Raw genomic sequence first — 22916 nt, 5'->3', positions numbered from 1 at the left:
GTTCTTCATGACATTTTTTTTTTCTCTTAAATTCCATATATATGTGTTAGCATACGGTATTTGTCTTTCTCTTTCTGACTTACTTCACTCTGTATGACAGACTCTAGGTCCATCCACCTCACTACAAATAGCTCAATTTCGTTTCTTTTTATGGCAGAGTAATATTCCATTGTATATATGTGCCACATCTTCTTTATCCATTCATCCGATGGTGGACACTTAGGTTGTTCCCAACCTTTTCTTTAGATATAGAAAATTGTTAAAAAAACCAAATGGCTCCAATTTGCAATGTTTTAGCAAGTCATAAAAACGGACTGTTTAATTAGACCTGAGGTCCAAAGACCACCTTGTAGCTAAATGTAAAGACCTCCCATCAGAGTCTCTCCCAACATCTTGCTACCCTCTGATTTTTTCTCAGAAATAACCATGTGGTGCAGTTCCCTGTTCATGGGCTGCTTCTGAGGGTCCTCAAAGACCACCTAGACTGGAAAGGAGCAGCTCTTACCTTTTCCTAAATGCATTATCTAAAAACTGTATTGAAGAATTAGTCATTGGGGTCTTGGCTTGCCTAATTAACCAGTGCTTGTTCTAAAATTTAAAAGAAAAACAGAAGTTAACACCAAGTCACCACAGTCAAACTAGTAGAATAGATAATGAAAAAGATCATTTACTTGAGCAAAAAAGGAACTAAGTGGAGCCTGTTTAAGCAACTTCAGATTTTCCCTCCACCACCCACCCCTACTCCCCTCCCCTGTGTTGGTAAAAAAAACTTTCTGCAAATTATCACTCATTCTTTAGCTTCTTCTCATCACCTCCTTAATGGCAGAAGGCCTGGGCTCCTTTGTTAGCAGCTTTAATAAGAGATTTCGTGAAAGATACTGGAAACTACTAACCAGAAGATTAAATTTATAACTTGGGTCTACCACCCAAACTATAAAAGGATAAAGATCCACTTTACCTTCCTCTAAGTTTTGCCTAATAAGTCCTCATTCCATGGCCCTCTATCTTTCCTACCTAAGATAGCGATCATTCCTTGGACCTTGGGAAAAATTTCATCATAGCAATTTCCTAAAACTTCAAGTCCAAATCTAGAGGATTCTTCTCATATAAATAAAAGAGTCACAGTTTAAAAAAAAAAACACAAAAAAACATTGCCAAATACCATTTATTCTCTCCTCCCCATTCATAAAACCCTAAGCTGCCATCTCGCAAACTGTGATCCTCAAAGCCTTCTTTAGTTAGCATGCTTGACAAATGCTACAGAGCATCTCTTCCTGCTGCAAATTCATGTCAGAACACGGATAACTCTGAGAAATCCTGTAGCAGAGTGACTTATTTAACCTGAAGTTTCTAACCTTACTTAGTCATGGGAACTTCTATGAACTTCCTTTGGAACACAGAGAGAATGGCACCCAGGTTTCAAACTCGGTTCACTCATCTTTAATGTCATCCATGGCAAGCACATGCCTACAATGTGCCAGGCAACATGCTAGACGCTTCTGTGTATTTTAATCCATACAAGAGTTGCAGGAGAGGTCAGGATCCCCGACTTTAGAGAGAAAAATGCAAGTTAAGCATCTTGCTCACGGTCAGGTCACTGAGCTAGAAAGCGGTAATACGGACTCTAACTCCAAGACTCATTCTTTCTACCACCTCGCAAGCAACTAAGATTTCTGGGTAACAGGCATGAGGCAGTAGAAGCTTTCTGCCTTTGAACTAGCAAACTGCCCATCTCCTGTGCCATAGGAAGGGTAAGTGGTATATGAAGTGAACAGTATTTAGGCCATGGCCTGCTCTGGCTCATTTCTCCATTCAATTTCCCTTCCCAATCACGTTGCACTGTGTCATCCCTCTTCTTCCTACGCCTCGGGCCTGGTGAGGGCCACCCAAAGGAGACTGCTGCAGGCCCAGCTCGGCCCCAAGGGACATGTCTCAGCCACTGCCGGGCAGGAGGAGTGCCAGCACAGAGGTTATCAAAAGAGCCTGTAGTCAGGAAAGATGGCGTTTGTTTACCATTGTCCGCCGACTCTCCAGCTGCCCGCTGGGTGTGTGGCACGAACCTTATCTGACTTCTGAAGCAAGTGTATACTACCTAGTATGTTAGCGACAGGTGCAACTACCTTTAAAAGATTTAGAAGGAAGACCAACTATATGATTCAAAGGCTCCCTGGCAAGTATATTACACAATTAATCACATCGAGCATGGCTTAATGCAAGGGTTAGGGGAAGCTACCGTTCCATGGATGTTGAAGTTCTTGTTTCTTGGTGCAAAGACGTTCTGGAAGGTGTTCTGGTACTGAGGTGCAGCTGTCCAAGGCGAATGAGGTGCCGGAGTGGAGATCATCATGAAGAATGGCTCAGAGTTGGACTTGTAGTCCAGGAAGTCCAAGGAGACATTGGCCTGACATATACAAAGATTTGTCATTGCTTACCCTACTTCACAGTTGAGGACCTGATAGATACCTGTTCTCTGGTGAACAGGGGTACAGGGCCCTATTAGCTTTCCACCAATCTTAGCATACGATCTATGTCACAGTCACTTGCAAGCGTGTTGCTGCAACAGATCGTTTGGCTTTCAGGCAAACACAATAAAAAATTGAAAAGCACACCATTGAAGAAAGCAATTAGGGTTCTGATGATTTTACATGACCTTAAAATTGTTATGCCTCCCATAAGGGAAAAAAATAGTAATTTGGCCATTTTAGTGTTAACATATTAATGTAGCTTAGAGTATATACATTTATGCAGCTTAGAGTATACACATTTGATGCTTTAAAGAACATAAAAAGAGAGCCAACCTAATTCACAACAGTGGGAAAAGTGAATTAAGTTACTGTAATTTTACAAAAATATGTAGAGAGTAGATATCCTAAGTTGTGCCAGCTGAAGTAGCTAAACTAAGTGAACAATATTAAGTCTAAATACACCACACCAGGGTTTTAATTTATATGGACTTAAATTTTTCATTTGCTTCTCTGGAGATACTTTATGAAAATGAAAGCTTCCCACACACATGCTGTGTTTTTAATTTCCTAGTTGATTTACATCTTCATTTATTCCCAACACTAAACTCAAAAGATACTATCAATTTCTTATCACCATCCCATCCCCCTGCTTTACTCCAGCCCTGTCAAGAAACCCTGTGGTTTCTCCAACCTGCCACGCACACTCCCTTTCTGTTCCCTTTGCCTGTGGCACTCTTTCCCCTGACCCGTATAGCTCACTCTCATCTCCTTTAGGATTTTGCCTAAATGTTATCTATGTAACTCCCATCCCCTGCCTTATTTCTCTAACTAATCGCCATCTAACAAGACAACACACATATGGGTAAATAAAATCCTCCACTAAAAGGTTACCGTCCACAGGATCAAAGACTCTGTTTCATTTACTGCTGAACACCTGCTATAATGGGTGCTGAAGTACTTGGTGAATGAATGCCCTATGGGGGGGCTGTCATTAGATACATCTTAGACAGGAAAGGACAGTCCCAAATTCCCGTCCCAATTTCAGTATTTTTTATATATAATATACAATGCCTGAAGAACTTCCCTATCCCTATCCCGCCACCCTCATGATGAAGATGCCATCTTGTAGCTTGTGAGTAAAACTGGGATCAAGAGTAGGAACCCCTACAAAGTAAAACCTCTTCGAACTAATCTCTATAGTCTTAGAGATTAGCCTTTGGAAAAGGGATTTTCTGCTGGAATTTCAAGAACATTAGATCTGAGCCTGGCTTAATTACAAAGAAAAACACCCTCAGGAGTTTTTAATCAGTTGGAAATATTATTTGGCGTTTAGACCAAGTTATTATTCACGTTACCCAACATTAACAAATACAAGTAAAGATTTTCTAGGCAGAGAGTTTAATTAAACATGAGCTAAAGTGCAAGGACAGAGCTTCAGTAACTCACCAAAACATCTGTCAGGTAGTCCACACTGTAGTTTTCACCATGCTTCCGTGCCTTCCCATTGATAGAGAGGGTATAATTATAGTACTTAGAATTCTTTTCCTATTAAAGAGAGGAAAGTAAGATTTTTTATGAGGTCAGCACACAAAATGAAAGTTGGAAACCATGCTGGGCTAAACTATACTCTGTTTAAATAGTGATAAGACAAAAAAAAAAAAGGTAATTGCTCAAGTCAATACTGAATTGGACTTTATGACTAGGGTTTTATTAACTGCTAGCACAGTTTCAATAATATGTCTTAGTTTAAAAAGCCAGAAATGGATCCGGTAGAACAGCAAAACATGTTGCTAAACCTTGTGGAATGCAAGAAAAGTATCCCACAAACAGAGTGACTCACAACTCAACAGACTTTCTTTTAAGGAGACAAAATGGTCAATCATAAAAGCAAACCAAATAATGTCAACATCAGAGCTACAGCAGAAAGTAAACAGCATCTGCAGGGTTGTGCAGAATTGCCACTGACTTCATTAATCACTCACCAAGGCATACCAGTAACTCCAGCCCAGAGGAACGTGTGCCAGTCCACCTGCATCTGGGGCTCCATACTGCAAAGCAAAACAAGCAGCGCATTAGAAGTCCTTAGGACGTGACCAGACCAGAAGGAAACAGGAAACTTTCAGAATCTTTTTAGATCAGTGCCTGAAACATGGTAGGTGCTCAATTTCCTCAAACACATAACAGTCAAAAAGTAAAGAACTCTATCGTCCTAGGAACTTCTGAAGCAGGAGTTGGCAAACTATGGCTGGCGGGCCAAATCTAGCCTGCCTACTGTTCTGTGGGGCCAGCAAGCTAAGAATTTTCTTCCAAACATTAAAAAATATAAACACCAATCAAAATCAACTATACTTGAATAAAAAAAAAAACAATCAGGGCTTCCCTGGTGGCACAGTGGTTGAGAGTCCGCCTGCCGATGCAGGGGACACGGGTTCGTGCCCTGGTCCAGGAAGATCCCACATGCCGCGGAGCAGCTGGGCCCGTGAGCCATGGCCGCTGAGCCTGTGCGTCCGGAGCCTGTGCTCCACAACGGGAGAGGCCACAACAGTGAGAGGCCCGCGTACCGCTAAAAAAAAAAAAAAAATCAAAAGAGGAATATTTTTGTGACAAGTTGCATAAGATTGAAATTTCAGTCACAGTGAAGTTTTACTGGAACACAGGCACACTCATTGGTTTATGTAAGTCTGTGGCTGCTTTCCTGCTACAACAGCAGAACTGTAGAGTCACTATAGAGACATATGGCCTGCAAAGCCTGAAATATTTACTTCTGGCCCTTTACAGGGAAAGGCCACATAGCTTAGGCCACATGGCTCATTTGCTGAGCTACTGATGGCCTAGACTGAATGGTCCAGCCAACCTTGTGGCTAACAGCCCAAATCATCAGACCACAAGCCACCAGCCCATCACTTCAGCTGTCCTGCTGGTGAAGTCTACTTTTGGACTCAATTTATCTGATGAGATGAATTAAGTGAAGAGACCACAGAATCATCCCATTTTATCTCGACAAGGCTTAATACTGCCCATTTAAGGCAGTGCCTCTAAGAACTAAATCTTTATTATTATTATTTTTTTTTTTGGCTGTGTCTACGACACGTGGGATCTTAGTTCCCCAACCAGGGATCGAACCCGTGCCCCCTGCATTGGAAGCACAGAATTTTAACCACTGGACCACCAGGGAAGTCCCCTAAGTCTTTGTATTTTGAAGAATTTCTAATTTTGTATACGTTAGATGATCTTCAACATGCAAAGCAGTGTAAGGTCTCTTTATGACCTATAGCTTTAACCCATCACAGTGCTCATGATTCTTTTCAAACTGACTCATTTTTCATCAAATCCACAAGGCTGCAAATCCCCCAACTGTTGCGGGGAGGGGGAGAATTAACAAAATTCAGATCAGATATTAAGATCTCTAGCAACCACAGATGAAGCGCATAAGAAAACGTGCATCTTCTCTTTGTCCTGAATCCCCAGTTTTATTTTAAGAGATAACCCCAAACACTCTCAAACACATTATTTCTTTTAAGCCTGAACTTCGACTAAATGCTAAGGCCAATGTGGTGGACTCGAGGCCCTGAAATCTGGCCTTGGCAGGTCACAGTGAGGCCTCCCTCCATCCAGGCCCTCAAGGCCAGCACACTAACCACTCAGCCACATGCTTCAATGGTCTGAATGTCTCAGGCTCTGCGTGCTTTTCCTTCATCACTGATCTCTCCACAATCTGCTCCCAGTTTTCAGAAAGTGGGTTAACCATTAAGCTGCTATAATTCAGGAAAAGATGCCCAGAGGAAAAAATTCTTCACTCCACTCCTGATAAAGGGGGAAATGGAAACAAAGATGCCATGACAGCCAAAGGACAAGCAGAATTCTTGAGGAAAAGGGGGAATATGCATCAGACCACAGCAGTCCTAAGGCAATTTTTAAACAAATGCTCCAGAGACTATTTAAAGAAAGAATAACCACAGTGCCCAAATCATGTAAATACGTTCATGTAAGTTCTGGTTTAACAGGCAGATTAAGAGAAAACAACATATACCAAAGACCGTTTAACATGACTTGAACGGATGCTAATTAAAAAACAATTAACATGAATCATACTAATTCACATTCAAGAAGCTGTTTTTTAAAAAGAAAGAACGGGAATAATTAGATCATTCAACATACCTCATTTAAGTATTTCCCTGCAAAAAACGTTTGATAACCACACATTGATCTGAGAATTGCTGGGAAAGTATCTGGTTCTTGGATCTTCTGCCAAGACTTACTACTGCAGTTTCCCTCCAAAGTGTTGTTAACGACGTGGTGGTTATGTGGGTACTTCCCTGTCAGGATACTGGCTCGGCTCGGACAGCAAAGAGCACTTGGCACATACTACAAACAGAAGAGAAGCAAAAAAAGCAAAGTTACACAAGGCAAACGGATTTCTCATCATTTCTAAACAGAAAGCAAGCTGCTCAATGCCCCGAAGTCAAATTTCTAGTTTCCCATGGAATAGAGGTTTTCTTTATACATGACACATTTCAGAGCTGCTTTCAGTCCCCTAGTGGAGACAGTAAAGCAGATAGAACCCAGAAAACAGATTTCTTTTTCAGCTGGTTTCTTTCTACAGAATAACCTAAAGTTGTTCTAATTTCATCTGCCAAAGAAATATTTACATGCAAGGAATACAGCATGGTGGGAGCTAGGTCTTGAACAAAGATAAAGAATACTACTTGAATCTAATGTGGCAGAGAAGCAGAGGTTCATTTTCAGGCTGACCTGTGGCTTTATACATTGCTTGCATCACTTTATACACTGGACACAAATTTTTTTCCTACTCTAATTATGCTTCTATTAGCTCCTGTGATCAACGGAATTATCCTATTCAACCCAATGTTTGTCTAGGTCTTAATACTCATCACGGATCCACTTTACAGAAGGGTAATAGTAACTTCTACTCGCACCAGCAGGGAGGGAATGCTCATTTGAGCACGCCCTTGCCGGCATTACATACTATCCCTTTGAAATACTTAGCATTTCTTCGGCCTTTCAAACTGGATTTGGCATTTTTAAATACCGGTGAGGATGAACATTCTCCTCATGCATACTGACCAACTGTGTTCATGTGAATGGTTTGTTCATGTGCTTTGCACATTTTCCCCTCTTGTGACATAAAATTTGAGTTAAGGAAGGATTCAATCATGTTACAAATACTTCCCATTTTTTACTTTTGCTTTTTGAGTTTGTTACATGTTTGACTTTTATAATTTTCAACTCTTTTAATTCTCTCCCTTTTATATTTCCTGACCTATTTTTTGGCCAATGCCACACTGCTCACTGGATCTTACATTTAGTGTCCAGTAGGGAAATCTCTTCCTTTAAACATTTTACCTTGATTATTCTAACCTATTTATTATTCCAGATAACTTTTGAATCACTTAATTCAGCCTAAATAAAACCTTGCTGGGATTCTGATTAGAATAAGCATTTTATAATCTTGCGTCTTTCCACACAAAATGATGTGCATATCTATGTATGAAGTATTGGGTTGGCCAAAAAGTTGGTTCAGGTTTTTCCATAACATCATCTGTAATGAACTTTTTGGCCAACCCAATATTTTATCACTCACAAAATTTTGTAACTACATGTATAGGTCTTAACCATTACTGGCCACCACCAGCTATTCCTAGAGTCTATATTTTCCTGCTGTATAAGTGGGATCTTCTCTTCCCCATGTTTTTCTAACTAGTTACATGGAAGAAAGTTACTTCCATTTTTTCATTTCTACCTTACTAAATTCTATTAATTTAAAAAGTTTTCCAACAACTCTATGTTTTCTAGGCAGAAAATCCAGACAAGTGGAAATAACAATTTTTGTCTTTTTCCAGTACTTTTATTCCACAAGTACTGAATTCCACAAGTACTCTGAATTCCACAAGACTTATGCCAATGACTAGACAGTTCAGAAGAACATTAAGTGAGAGATATTGGGCCCTGTCTCTTCCCTAACAGCAGTGCTCTGAGACTTTAACCTTAACCGTAAGTTGTGCTATTTGTTTGAAATATTCGTCACAGTACGGATGTAACAGTTTAATAAGTTACAAGGAAAGGATGCCAACATTTCAGAGGACTTTCAAGCATCCATTGAGATGAGTATCTAATTTTCCTCCTTTTAACCACTGATATGCTGGTAAACAACATAATAACCACTATTATGTAGTGGTACTTACTCTACGTTAGGCACTGATATAAATGCTTGCTTTACATGTAACAATGCATTTAACCTCCGAGACAGGTTTTAGTATCCCTATTTACAAATGGGGAAACCAAAGGCCAAAAAGGTTAATAAGCTGCCCAAGGTCGCACAGCTAGGAGAGAGGCAGAGACAACATTCAAAACAGGGTGATCTGGTTCCAGAGTCTGCTCTTAACCAACACTAGCTGCTGTTCAGTGGATTTCCTGATATTAAGCTGGGCTACCACTGACTCGGTTATGAGCATGGTTCCTGAATTTGATTTGTCAGTATTTTACTTTGGATCTTTGTATTTATGTTTACACGTGTACATACACACATATATTTGTATTTACATATATGTACACACACATGTACACACAGTTGTTGTTGGGTTTCTTTCATTTTGCTGCTATTATCTTCGTCAGGTTTGGCTATCAGGGTTAATTGGGTTTTGCAGAGTAGCCTGCAAGCTTTTACCATGGAACTAAATTTACACAGTACAAATGTTAACCGTTTCTTACAATCCATTTTCAAACCTCAAACAGTGAAGTTTTAAATAAACTTCTCTAGTTCTGAGTTGTAGATGAGAATGGCTTACAAAATACCTGTAATTAATCTTCAATTGTTAAGAAGTGATATTTCAACTAAACAAATCTATATTACATTAAATAGACTCCTTCCCTCAGATCAGGCATTTAATTAGAAAAAAACCACAGAAATTACAGTAGACGATCCAAAAGAAAGTGTTTCTTCTTAGAACATAAACACAAAGTGTAACAAAATTAAATCAGCTTCAAAACTTACAGCACTGGAGAAAGTCATCCCCATCCCTCCAATGAGAGCCTTGGTTTTCTTTAGTGGTGTCTGTAAAGTAAACAGTTATCTGTTGAACAATTTCTTCCAATAAACTAAAACACACAGAACAAAATTCATGTTTTTTTGTATCTTACTCTCAACCTTTTATTCCCAAATGATCAGCTCTATCTGACACTAAGGAACAGCCAAGTGTCCCATGTGTTTCTGGAGATGAACCAAACAAGTTTGGTTACAGTCAGTTATGTCCTGTGCAAAAGTTCAGGGAGTTGTAATGCTTGCAGGAAGGGAAAGTTCACAGCTGATGGCATTATTCTAGCAATGTTGATTTCAATGTAATGAAATTTTGGTGCCCTTCTCTTATTTGTCACCAGCTGCCTTACAAACAGGTGGGGCAGATCTACCTCTATTAATTCATCTTTAGAAGCAGGATATGAAAAATGGTATGAAAGGAGTCTTCCATCCTTTAAAACAGAAATAAAACAACACTTAGGTTCTGAAAGCCAGACAAGGCCCCGACACTAACTCAAATATCAGGCGCTCGCTCAGTGGTGAAGCCCAGACGCACGCTTTTTGACTATAAGCTCATGGCCCTCTGCACTAGACCAACCACCACCTCAGGCAAAGACTTGAACTAAGTGGCAAACACATATACAGAAAACCTTGTCAAGCAAAAGACTAGTCAGAAAATTATTTCGTTTATATCCTTGCTTTTCATCTTTTGCTCAAAACTTAACATCCTGACAAGTAGAGAGAACAACTAGTTTCAAATCCTACAGCAAGGATAAAAAGTATGAAGATGGTCACTTAGATATAAATAATAACAATAAAAAATACTAACGATCTTTATCGAGATTCCAGACAGCAAGAAAGGATGATGTGAAGAAACTTATTTCAGTTGTATTATGAGTCAGTTCATAACGATTCTGAAGTTCCTGTGAAAGCTGAGACCATACTGAACACAGTTTTAAGTGTATTTTGTTGTGTAATAACTTCTTAAAGACTAATAACCCAAATACATAACCATGTTAATAAGAGGGTCATTTTCAATACTGTAAAAAAGTTATCCCCATTGTTTTATACAGATGATAGAAAACCTAAGTAATCCATTAGCTAGAGAATTCTAACTTATTCAGGAATTTTGAAAACTCATGTGACAAAATTCAACATCCATTTATGATAAAAACTCTCAAAGTGGATATAGAGGGAATGTGCCTCAACATAATAAAGGCCACATATAACAAGTCCACAGCTAATATCCTACTCAACAGTGAAAAAATGAAAGTTTTTCCTCTAGAATCAGGAATAAGACAAGGATGCCCACCCTTGCTATTTTTATTCAACGTAGCATTGGAAGTCCTAGCCACAGCAATTAGACAAGAAAAAGAAAAGAAATCCAAATTGCAAAGGAAGAAGTAAAACTATCACTGTCTGCAGATGATGTAATACTATACATAGAAAATCCTAAAGACACCACCAAAAAACTAGAGCTCATCAATGAATCTGGTAGGGTTGCTCGATACAAAGTTGATATACAGTTAATGTTAATAAAATTAATATAGTGTTGCACTTCTATACAGTAACCATGAACTATCAGAAAGAGAAATTAAGGAAACATCCCATTTACAATCACATCAAAAAGAATAAAATACCTAGAAATAAACCTACCTAACAAAGTAAAAGACCTGTACTCAGAAAACTATAAGGGACTGATGAAAGAAATTGGAGATTACACAAATAGATGGCAAGATATACCATGTTCATGGATTGGAAGAATTAATATTGTTAAACTGACCATACTACCGAAGGCAATCTGCACATTCAATGCAATCCCTATCAAAATATCAATGGCATTTTTCACAGTACTAGAACAAATAATTTTAAAATTTGTATGGAAACACAAAGCACCCTGAATAGCTAGAATAACCTTGAGAAAGAAGAACATGCTTGCATGTATCATGCTCCCTGACTCCAGACTATACTAAAAGCTACAGTAATCAAAGCAGTATGGTGGGACTTCCCTGGTGGTGCAGTGGTTAAGAATCTGCCTGCCAATGCATGGGACACAGGTTCGATCCCTGGTCCGGGAAGATCCCACATGCTGTGGAGCAACTAAGCCCATGTGCCACAACTACGGAGCCTTTACTCTAGAGCCTGAGAGCCACAACTACTGAGCCTGTGTGTCTCAAGCCTGTGCTCCACAACAAGAGAAGCCACTGCAAGATGCAACTAGAGAAAGCCAGTGCACAGCAACAAAGACCCAATGCAGCCAAAAAAAAAAAAAAAAAAAAAAAGGCAGTATGGTACTGGCACAAAAACAAACACGTAGATCAATGGAACAGAATAGAGAGCCCAGAAATAAACCCACACACTTATGGTCAATTAATTTACAACAAAGGAGGCAAGAATATACAATGGAAAAAAGACAGTCTCTTCACTAAGTGGTGCTGCCAAAACTGGACAGCTTCGTGTAAAAGAATGAAATTAGAAAATTTTCTCACATCATATACAAAAATAAACTCAAAATGGCTTAAAGACTTAAATATAAAACATGACAACATAAAACTCCTAGAAGAAAACACAGGCAAAACATTCTCTGACATAAATTGTAGCAATATTTGCTTAGATCAGTCTCCCAAGGCAAAAGAAATAAAAGCAAAAATAAACAAATGGGACCTAATCAAACTTATAAGCTTTGTACAGCAAAGGAAACCATAAACAAAACAAAAAGACAACAGGCCGGGAGAAAATATTTGCAAACGCTGCAACCCAACAAGGGGTTAATTTCCAAAATATACAAACAGCTTATGTAAGTCAATATCAAAAAAAAAAACAAAAACACAAAACAAAACCCAAAGAACCCAATCAAAAAATGGGCAGAAGACCTAAATAGACATTTTTCCAAAGAAGACATACAGATGGCCAGCAGGCACATGAAAACATGCTCAACATCATTAATGATTAGAGAAATATAAATCAAAACTACAATGTGGTATTACTGTATTACCTCACACCAGTCAGAATGGCCATCGTCAAAAAGCCTACAAATAATAAATGCTGGAAAGGGTGCGGAGAAAAGGGAACCTTCCTACACCGTTGGTGAGAATGTAAATTGGTGCAGCCACTACAGAAAACAGTACGGAGGTTCCTTAAAAAACTGTAAGTATAGTTATGATATGATCCAGCAATCTCACTCCTCAGCCTGTATCTGGAAAAGACAAAAACTCTAATTTGGAAAGATACATGCACCCCAATGTACACAGCGGCACTATTTACAACAGCCAAGACATGGAAGCAACCTAAATGTCCATCAACAGATGAACAGATAAAGAAGATGTGGTATACATATATATACAGTGGAATATTACTCAGCTATAAAAAAGAATGGAATTTTGCCATTTGCAGCAACATGGATGGACCTAAAGATTATCATACTAAGTTAAGTAAGTCAGACAGAGAAAGACATATAATATTATATGGTATCACTTTTATGTGGAATCTAAAAAAAATAATACAAATGAACTCATTTACAAAACAGAAACAGATTCAGACACAGAAAACAAACTTATGGTTAGCAAAGTGGGGGTGTATGAAGAGATAAATTAGGAGTATGGGAATATATATAAAAACAGATTAAAAAACAAGGATTTACTGTATAGCACAAGGAACTATACTCAATTATCTTGTAATAACCTATAATGGAAAAGAATCTGAAAAAGAATATATATGTATTTATGACTAAATCACTTTGCTGTACACCTGAAACTCAACATTGTAAATCAACTCTAGCTCAATTAAAGAATAAATAAAAAGCTTCTGCAGAGCCAAGAAAACCATTAACAAAATGAAAAGGCAACTTATACTGAATGGGAGAAAATATTTGCAAGTCATATATTTGATAAAGGGTTAATATGCAAAATATATAAAAAACTCATACAATAGCAAAAAAACAGCCAATTAAAAAATGGGGAGAGGGGACGTCCCTGGTGGTCCAGTGGTAAAGAATCTGCCTTATAATGCAGGGGACGCAGGTTTGATCCCTGGTCAGGGAGCTAAGATCCCACATGCCATGGGGCAACTAAGCCTGAGTACTGCAACTACTGAGCTCATGCGCCTCAACTAGAGAGCCTGCGTGCCACAAACTACAGAGCCCATGCACTCTAGAGCACACACACACCACAACTACAAAGCCCATGCGCCCTGGAGCCTGTGGACCACAAATAGAGAAGAGAAAACCCAAACACTACAACTAGAGAAGCCCGTGCACTGCAACGAAAGATCTCTCATGCCTCAATGAAGGTCCCGTGTGCTGCAACTAAGACTGGACGCAGCCATAAATAAATAAGTAAGTCTTAAAACAAAACAAAAAGGGACAGAGGATCTGAAAAGACCTTTTTCCAAAAAAGACATACAAATGGCCAACAGGTAAATGAAAAGATGTTTAACATCACTAATTGTTAGGGAAATGCAAATCAAAACCACAATGAGATAGCACCTCACACCTGTTAGAAAGGCTATCATCAAAAAGACAAGAGATAAAAAGTGTTGGTAAGGATGTAGACAATACGGAACCCTTGTGCAATTGTTGGTGGGAATGTAAACTGGTTCAGCCAGTATGAAAAATCATGTGGAGGTTACTCAAAAATTTAACAATAGAACTACCATGTGGTCCAGCAAATCCACTTCTGAGTATTTATCTGAAGAAAATGAAAACAGTAACTCGACGATATATATACCCCCATGTTCACTGTAGCATTATTTACAATAGCCAAGACAATGGAAACAACCTAAATGTCCATCAATGGATGAATGGAAAGAAAGATGTAGTATATATATACAATGGAATATTACTCAGTCATAAAAAAGAATGAAATATTGCCATTTTGATAACATGGGTAGATTCTGAGGGCATTATGCTAAGTGAATTAAGTCAGAGAAAGACAAATACTGTATAACCTCACTTGTATGTGGAATCTAAAAAAACAAGAAAACCCAAGTTCAGATACAGATATTGGACTAGTGGTTTCCAGAGACAGGAAGTGAGGGGTGAGGGTGGGTGCAGTGAAATGGGTGAAGGGTGTCCAAAGGTAAAAACTTATAAAATAAAGAAGTCATGGGGATGTCATACACAGCATGGCAACTACAGCTAATAATATTGTATTGCACGTTTGAGAGTGGCTAAGAGAGTAGATCTTAAAAGTTCTCATCACAAGAAAACAAATTCTGTAACTATATATTATGATGAATGTTCACTATATTTATTGCTGTGATCATTTTGCAATATATACAAATATCACCATGTTGTACACCTGAAACTAACATAATGTTTTATGTCAATTACACCTCAATAAAAGAAATAAATTTAAAGAAAAAAAAAGGTCTTTGATGATTTTCAGTAGATCCACAATAGGTTGCCAGGGGATGCTAGAGATACATAAGGTCTTTGCTAACCTTCAGAAGGAATGTCACCAGCCATGATTTCCCACAAAACATCACTGGGTGCTATCCTCAAGTAAAAAACACTGGGCTGAATGAAACATCGGTTTGATGAAGAATCTGAGTTACAGTGAGTACACAGGCAGGGGAAACAGGAATGCAAAGTATAAATAGTAAAAGGACTATGTGAGCTGATTACAGGGAATGATGGTCAAATTGTCTGGTATTTATGCAAAGCTACCGAAGAATATCTGATTTATAGTAAGACTAAATTTTGTGATTATAACACGTTTACTAAACACTTAATGTGTGCCAGGCCATTGATCTAGGCAATGGTGGACAAAAGATAGAAGGTCCCTGCCCTCATGATCCTTGTACTCAAACAACAGGTAAACAAACAATTATTTCAGGCAGTGAAGAGTAATATAAACCAGGACCATGTGCTTGCAGGTGATGAGAGCAAAGGGGAAAACTACTTTCAAGAGGTGGTCAGGAAAGGCCTCCTTCAGGATGTAACTTCAGGACTGAGTCACATGATGAGTCAGCCAGGCAAAGCCCCAGAAGAAGATGCTTTCAGGTTGAGTTGAACAAGTAATATGCTGCCAGAAAAGGAAAGCAACACATGTGAGGGCAGAACAAAGGCCAGCGAGCTAGAAGCAGCACAGTAAGTAAAGGGAAGAATGGGGTAATAAGACAAGGTCACAGAGGTAGGCAGGAGTCAGACGATGATGCAGGGCTGCACAGGAATTCAGATTTTAGTTTAAGTAAGAAATGTATATTAATAACCATAACCTTTAAAACGCTAATGGTAGTACAAGTGATAACCATACTCTGTGCTTAATCAAACAAGTCCCAAACAGGAAACCGCACTGTACCAAAAAACGTGTGTGTGCGTCCATGCTAACCTGAATGATAAAGTGGATCCTTAAGATCTAAGCAAAGATAGTGGCTGGTCACGTTAAGGCCAAACTACATTCTTTAAGAAACAGACAATCTTACACTTGCATATGACTAATGTGCTACTTTACTCATCTGAAGCAAAAAAACCCCCTAAGGAGTCATCTGCTTTCCTGGGCCCCACATACAGCTGCTCTGAAATAAAGTTTTGACAATTCGGATAATTCTATGGCTAACTTTTAACAATGAAAGATCACTTTGCCTTAAGCAAAGACATGATGTATTCATTCTTCCCCTACATCTCCTTCCCTCACTTCCTTGAGGTTTTGACCAAGTGTCAGTTTTTCTAGAGAATGATTTTAAAAATACTAACCTGTGCTTCAGCGAAGAATAGTGTGTCCATCACCCCATAACAACATTCAAGTAAAATCAAGAAATGGATGAACGGTTCCCTGGGCAAAAACTAAAGATGGGGGCTTCCCTGGTGCCGCAGTGGTTGAGAGTCCGCCTGCTGATGCAGGGAATACGGGTTCATGCCCCGGTCCGGGAAGATCCCGCATGCCGTGGAGCGGCTGGGCCCGTGAGCCGTGGCTGCTGAGCCTGCGCATCCAGAGCCTGTGCTCCGCAACGGGAGAGGCCACAGCAGTGAGAGGCCCGCGTACCGCAAAAAAAAAAAAAAAAAAAAAAAAAAAAAAAACCTAAAAATGGAGTCCCACAGATGAAAGCTACAACAAATACAATGAACTGTTAAAGATGATGCTACCACATAAAAGACTACTTAAAGATGATCGCAAGATTCCACATCAAACCACAATCATACAAGTGCTATAATCCTTTGACCTGAGTTAGTCTGGGGGACTGATACTTATTTGCCAACTATGGCAGCAATTCATGATCTTTTTTTGGGTCAGAGACCTCCCTCTCTCCATAAAAATGAAAATAATACACACGAAGTATTATGTGTAAATTAAGGAGTTCCGCCACTGTGGAGAACAGTATGGAGGTTCCTTAGAAAACTACAAATAGAACTACCACATGACCCAGCAATCCCACTACTGGGCATATACCCTGAGAAAACCATAATTCAAAAAGAGTCATGTACCAAAATGTTCACTGAAGCTCTATTTACAATAGCCCAGAGATGGAAACAACCTAAGTGTCCATCATCGGATGAATGGATAAAGAAGATGTGGTGCATATATACAATGGAATATTACTCAGCCATAAAAAGAAACGAAACTGAGCTATTTGTAATGAGGTGCATGGACCTGAAGTCTGTCATACAGAGTGAAGTACGTCAGAAAGAGAAAGACAAATACCGTATGCTAACACATATATATGGAATTTAAGAAAAAAAATGTCATGAAGAACCTAGAGGTAAGACAGGAATAAAGACACAGACCTACTAGAGAATGGACTTGAGGATATGGGGAGGGGGAAGGGTAAGCTGTGACAAAGCGAGAGAGAGGCATGGACATATATACACTACCAAACGTAAGGTAGATAGCTAGTGGGAAGCAGCCACATAGCACAGGGAGATCAGCTCGGTGCTTTGTGACCGCCTGGAGGGGTGGGATAGGGAGGGTGGGTGGGAGGGAGACACAATAGGGAAGAGATATGGGAACATATGTATAACTGATTCACTTTGTTATAAAGCAGAAACTAACACACCATTGTAAAGCAATTATACTCCAATAAAGATGTAAAAAAAAAAAATTAAGAAGTTCCATGTCACCTGAAGAAATCTCTGATCTATGGTGTGACTATGCTGATGTGGGTATGTGGAATGACATCTGGTAAATCAGTATTACCATAGTATTCTAGAATAGGAGAAAAAGCATATCATCTCAGGGCTCTTACACTATAAGACACTGGGCTTTGCCCCTTATTATAGCTATATGAACCTTGGCCAAGTTACTTAACCCCTTCTAAGTTTTAGTTTCTCATTTTTTAAGATAAGGACAATACCTACAGCAGAGGATTCCTGTGATAACTGAAGCACTGTATAAAACACTTCACACTCTGACTAGCTCCAAGTACGTTCTCAAATGCTGTTATTTCTTAGTTCTTCCCCTTCAAGTCCTGTTTGACAATTAATGGTGTTTAGAGTAGTCTGTAAAAGGTTACAGGAGATGACAGAATTCTCCAGAGAACTGGGAGTATTAAATTTGACTTTTTCCCTCCACTTAATTTTGGCTCTTCTCTCCAGCACAAACATCCGTATAAAAGAATCTGCTACTGGTTTAAAGGAGCACATAGGATTAACAGGCTAAAGGGAAGAAACCTCAAATATACACAGACCACACTGGTGGTCTACGAGAACTGAAGAAACTGAATTCTGAATACCTTATATTTAAGTGATGGATTTTGTTTTCAACAGAGCCGTGAAAGCTGGGTGTCTTTTTTTTTTTTTTTTTTTTCTTTTTGCGGTACGCGGGCCTCTCACTGTTGTGGCCTCTCCCGTTGCGGAACACAGGCTCCGGACGCGCAGGCTCAGTGGCCATGGCTCACGGGCCCAGCCACTCTGCGGCATGTGGGATCTTCCCGGACCAGGGCACGAACCCGAGTCCCCTGCATCGGCAGGCGGACTCCCAACCACTGCGCCACCAGAGAAGCCCTGGGTCTTTTAATTAAATCACTAAATCATTATTAAGTTTTGATAGAGATGGCTTGCTTTTTCTGGACAAAACACTTCAAAAGCACACACAAAAATCTGTTTTAAAAAGGAGTTTTGTGTAGAGGATAAGTGTAGCAGTTGGAATGGTGGAAAAAACAAAGTAAAATCCAGGAGGCCCATTAAGTCAACACTCTTCATTGTCAGTGGGGCTGGGTAGAAACTAAAAGGCAATGAGGCACACGTGGCAGGAACCAGCAGGGAGTCAAAACGCAAGCATCTTAAATATCATTTAGAAAAGACTCTCATACCACTGAACACAGCCCTGAGGAAGAAATACATTTTAATGCACAACTAAGACACATCTATATATGGATACGCTTACCTTGACCTCATGTATCACACAGACATTTTCTATTCTACTCTATTCCACAGGGAAGTCAAAATGCTGGTAGCTACTCACTAAACTGATTTCACAACTCACTTATGGGTTGAAATCAGCAGTTTGAAAGACACTCAGCTAGGGTGTTCCCACACAGTAAAAGTTAGGAACCTCGTGCCAAAAGTGCTTTCATAGCATTTAGCTGAAAGCAAAAAGGGAACTGAAAGGAAGAAAGCAATAAAGTACTTGTTTTTAAAAAGGTAGGAGTAATGCCATACCCAGGATGAGAGCCCTAGTCAGGATTTTGTCTGGACTGCCACAACTACTCATGAGCCTGGGGCAAGCCACTTTCTAGGCCTCCGTGAGTAGGGGGTTGGGTAGATGTTCTTGAAGGTCACAAATTCGAGAATTCTAAGATCCAGAAGCAAAATTCACTCTGGGAAAAAATTAAGTCTCAGAACACCACCCACCACCCATCTGATATAAAACGGAACGCTGACAGTATCTAATTCATCAGCCAGGTGTCCAATTAGGCTAATTGAATATTCTTGATTCTTGTGAGGCAAAGCACACCCTGAAGAGTTCTACAACCTACCTACCAGAATAGTTCGTATCAGCACTTATTTTATAAATATCAGGCACAGACACTGCACACAGGGTCAAAGGCAGAAGTGGCCTAGGCTCCTCAAAGAGGGGCTGGATTTGTCCTCTAACCTGAAAGACAAACAATCAAGGCTGGCGTGCTCTTAGCCAGCACCTGCTCCTCATTGGTTCATCCCATCCCTAACAGGCGTCCACATGTTTGTCTTGAGACATGAAGCAAACTCCTCAGCAGTAAGGTCCAGACTAGAAGCTCTGTGTGGACCCACGTGAGACTCGGAGGAAAGAGGAAATAGAGTCCCGCAGCTCCATAAGCCTGCGCAAAGGGCCTGGCGCGGCAAAAGCAAACCTACCCAGGGTCGAGGCAGCTAGTTAGAAATGGGGAACGAGGGCCAGAAACCAGGGAGTCAGCCCGGGAGATGGAGGGGCGGGGCAGAAACAGAAAGAAGAGTTACCATGCCGCCGAGCACTTCGTCCTGGTCGTCGGCGAGAAGCAGCACCACATTGGGCCTCCGAGAGCCCGCCGCCGCCCCGGAGACCCCCAGGCAGCCTCCCAGCAGCAGCAGCAGCAGCGGCGCTGAGCTGCAGTAGGGCAGGTGGCGAGGGCTGCCCCGCTGGGGCACACCCAGGGCTAGAGGCAGGAGCCGCATGGCGGACAGGGCTCCGGGGGGGGGACCCCGGGCGGACGGGAAAGACGTGCAGAAGGCTAGAGAGCGAGAAAGCCACGAGCAGCTGGAAAAAAAAGACTGCACTGTGAAGGCCGGCGTCTGTGGTCGGGCGTTTTCTACCGGGCGCGATCACGTGAACCGGGGGCAGGAGGCGGAGCACGCCGTGCGGTCACGTGACGGGTGGAGGGGCGGGCTCCGGACCGAAAGGAAGAGGGGAGACAGCAGCAGGGAGGGAAACCCGGAAGTGGGCGGAAAGGGGGAAAAAGCCATGGGGGAGCAGCACCCGAGCTTGCTCCCGACTCAGGCAGGGGTTGGGTTTTGGTAGGACCCCTTTGTTCAGGGATTAAAATGGGAGGGGGGACGATCAGATAAGAGGGGAAGGGAATCAGCCAATAGGAAGCAGTTAAGAGAAAGGAGGAATGTGCCTACGAGATAGTAAGATCAGCTGGTGGGCAAAGTCTGGGCCGTAACCTATTTAATCCCCGAGTCAACAACACTTATTGAGTGCCCTTATATTTAATCGCTTTTAATTTTCCCTACAACTCAGTTTAAGTCCAAGCCTGGTTATGCTGTTCCTCAGCTGATATCGTGGTTTCAAACAAACGATTTAGGGATATACTGACAGCCTAATATTCCTTGATGAATTTTGGAATATTTACTCTAATATTAAATTGGTGATTTTTTTTAGAAATTTTTATTTATTTATTTTTGGCTGCGTTGGGTCTTCGTTGCTGCTCACTGGCTTTCTCTAGTTTCAGCGAGTGGGGGCTACTCTTCGTTGCGGTGCGCGGGCTTCTCATTGCGGTGGCTTCTCTTGTTGCGGAGCACGGGCTCTAGGAGTGCAGGCTTCAGTAGTTGTAGCACGCACGCTTAGTTGCTCCGCGGAATGTGGGATCTTCCTGGACCAGGGCGTGAACCTGTGTCCCCTGCATTGGCAGGCGGATTGTTAAAAATTGGTGACTTTTTGAAAGACCTTTTAGATGATGTTGGAGGATGTGCACATTGAACAAAAACCAAAACACTGCGACATGGTCACCCAACCAAGTTATTAAGTAATGTTTAGGGATAAAAATTCCATGACACTAGGGCTCCAAATATTTTTGTGATAGCTGTAGAACAGCTCTACCCTGCCCCTCTGCCCAAGTCTAGGAAAACAGAAGTATCTCTGGCCTTGGAGGGTATTATGCTTAGTGAAATAAGTCAGACAGAGAAAGATAAATACTGTATGATATCACTTATATGTGGAGTCTAAAAATTAAAAGAAACTGGTGAATGTAACAATAACAAAGGAAATATCCCTGGCAAGGTGAACCACCAAGCCTTATTCCCAACTGAGAACAACAGGCTGTACCTCCTGGTTCCTAACAAATAAGGTGTATTTTCTCTAAGCTGAACCCTCCAACTGGAAGTCTTCAAATCGGTGAAAGCACTGTAGTATAAGGTAAAAATAACTATGGAAGTGCTTGGGAATGTCATACACACAACTCTCAGGCTTATGCAAAAGGAAACATCCTTAGTTTTATTACTTTTTAAAAAGTAAGTCTACAGAAGACAAGAGAATTTTAAAAAATGAAGTAGAATATATAAAATAGAAAATTGGTAAGGACCTACTGTATAGCACAGGGAACTCTTTTCAATACTCTTTAATGACCTATATGGGAAAAGAATCTAAAAAAGAATGGATATATGTATTAATGTATGTATAACTGATTCACTTTGCTGTACAGCAGAAACTAACACAACACTTCAAATCAACTATACTCCAATAAAAATTATAAGAAAAAAAAAGCACAGTGAAAAATAAGAATGAAGTAGATTTCTACTGCAAAAAAGGATTGTGCTGGGAATCTGGTCAGAGCACTTCCCAGATGGCCAGTGTACTATGTTACAGCCTCAGGCTAGGCTAATTTTGCACACTGATGGAATAACCAACCCCCATGTATTCAGATTTCAAGACTTCCAGTAGGACTTTCTGCACACAAAAATAATCTATTCCATCTGCACTGATGCTCCAGATTGTTAAATTTTCTCACTGTTTCTGTTTCAAAACTAGATTGTAAATTATTTGGGGCCAGAGATTGTATAATTAGGTACCAACTTTGTTCCAGATGCTAGGCTAGTGCTGAGGAGACACGGTCCCTCTTTCATGGAATTTGCAATCTAGTGGCAGAGAAATATACAACCTAATAATGGCAGAAGTGTATAATTACAAATAGGGAGACATACTATGAAGGAAAAGCAAAGAGTGTGATGAACATTTAAGGGCGTAGGGGGCTGATCTAGTCTAAGATACCCTGAGGAAATAGCCTTGAATGACAGTCTGAAGTTTAAAGGAGATAATTTGTTAATGGAATAGGTGGGTGGTAGAATGTCTCCTAGGCACAGAGTACAGCATGTGCAAAAGTCCTGAGGAGGTGCATTCAAATAACTAAAAGAAGCCACCATGACTGCAGCTGAGAGAGAGAAGGAAGGGGATAAGTAGGCAGGGCCCAGACCCTATGTTAAGGATTTTGGTCTTTATCCTAAGGCTAATGGGAAATCGCTGGAAGAGTAGAGGAGAAATATAATCATACATGAATTTTTATAAGATCCTTTTGGCTGTGGCACGGTGTGCAGACTAGAAGAGGACAGGAGTGGATGAAGGTAGATCAGTTAGGTGGAGAGATGATGATAACAGTGGCAAATCCAGATTTTGTGTGGCCTGAAGCTTATATACGATTTCGGGGGCTCCTTAAGAAAAAGAATAGCAATTATAAATACAAAACTAGATACAAAAGCGTATATTTATTTAGACTGAGAAAAGAAATCACAATATTATAAACTATTAAAAGTT

The 22916-nt window shown here is 40.4% G+C and overlaps 1 protein-coding gene across 1 annotated transcript in view; it reads right to left on the bottom strand.

Moving 5' to 3' along the window:
- Positions 1-20235, bottom strand: part of GNS (glucosamine (N-acetyl)-6-sulfatase) — a 52553-nt gene extending 32318 nt beyond the window's left edge. The window contains exons 1-7 of the mRNA XM_079938446.1: positions 19871-20235; positions 9478-9537; positions 6624-6830; positions 4448-4513; positions 3912-4010; positions 2234-2401; positions 506-588 (exon numbers count right to left, since the gene is read on the bottom strand). Coding sequence (XP_079794572.1) covers positions 506-588; positions 2234-2401; positions 3912-4010; positions 4448-4513; positions 6624-6830; positions 9478-9537; positions 19871-20065 — 878 coding nt within the window. The 5' untranslated portion in view covers positions 20066-20235. The remainder of the gene's footprint in view (positions 1-505; positions 589-2233; positions 2402-3911; positions 4011-4447; positions 4514-6623; positions 6831-9477; positions 9538-19870) is intronic.
- Between the last annotated feature and the right edge of the window lie 2681 nt (positions 20236-22916).

The sequence above is a fragment of the Stenella coeruleoalba genome, assembly GCF_951394435.1.
Source record: "Stenella coeruleoalba genome assembly, chromosome: 11".
NCBI lineage: Eukaryota > Metazoa > Chordata > Mammalia > Artiodactyla > Delphinidae > Stenella > Stenella coeruleoalba.
This window is presented reverse-complemented; position numbering and strand designations above follow the sequence as displayed.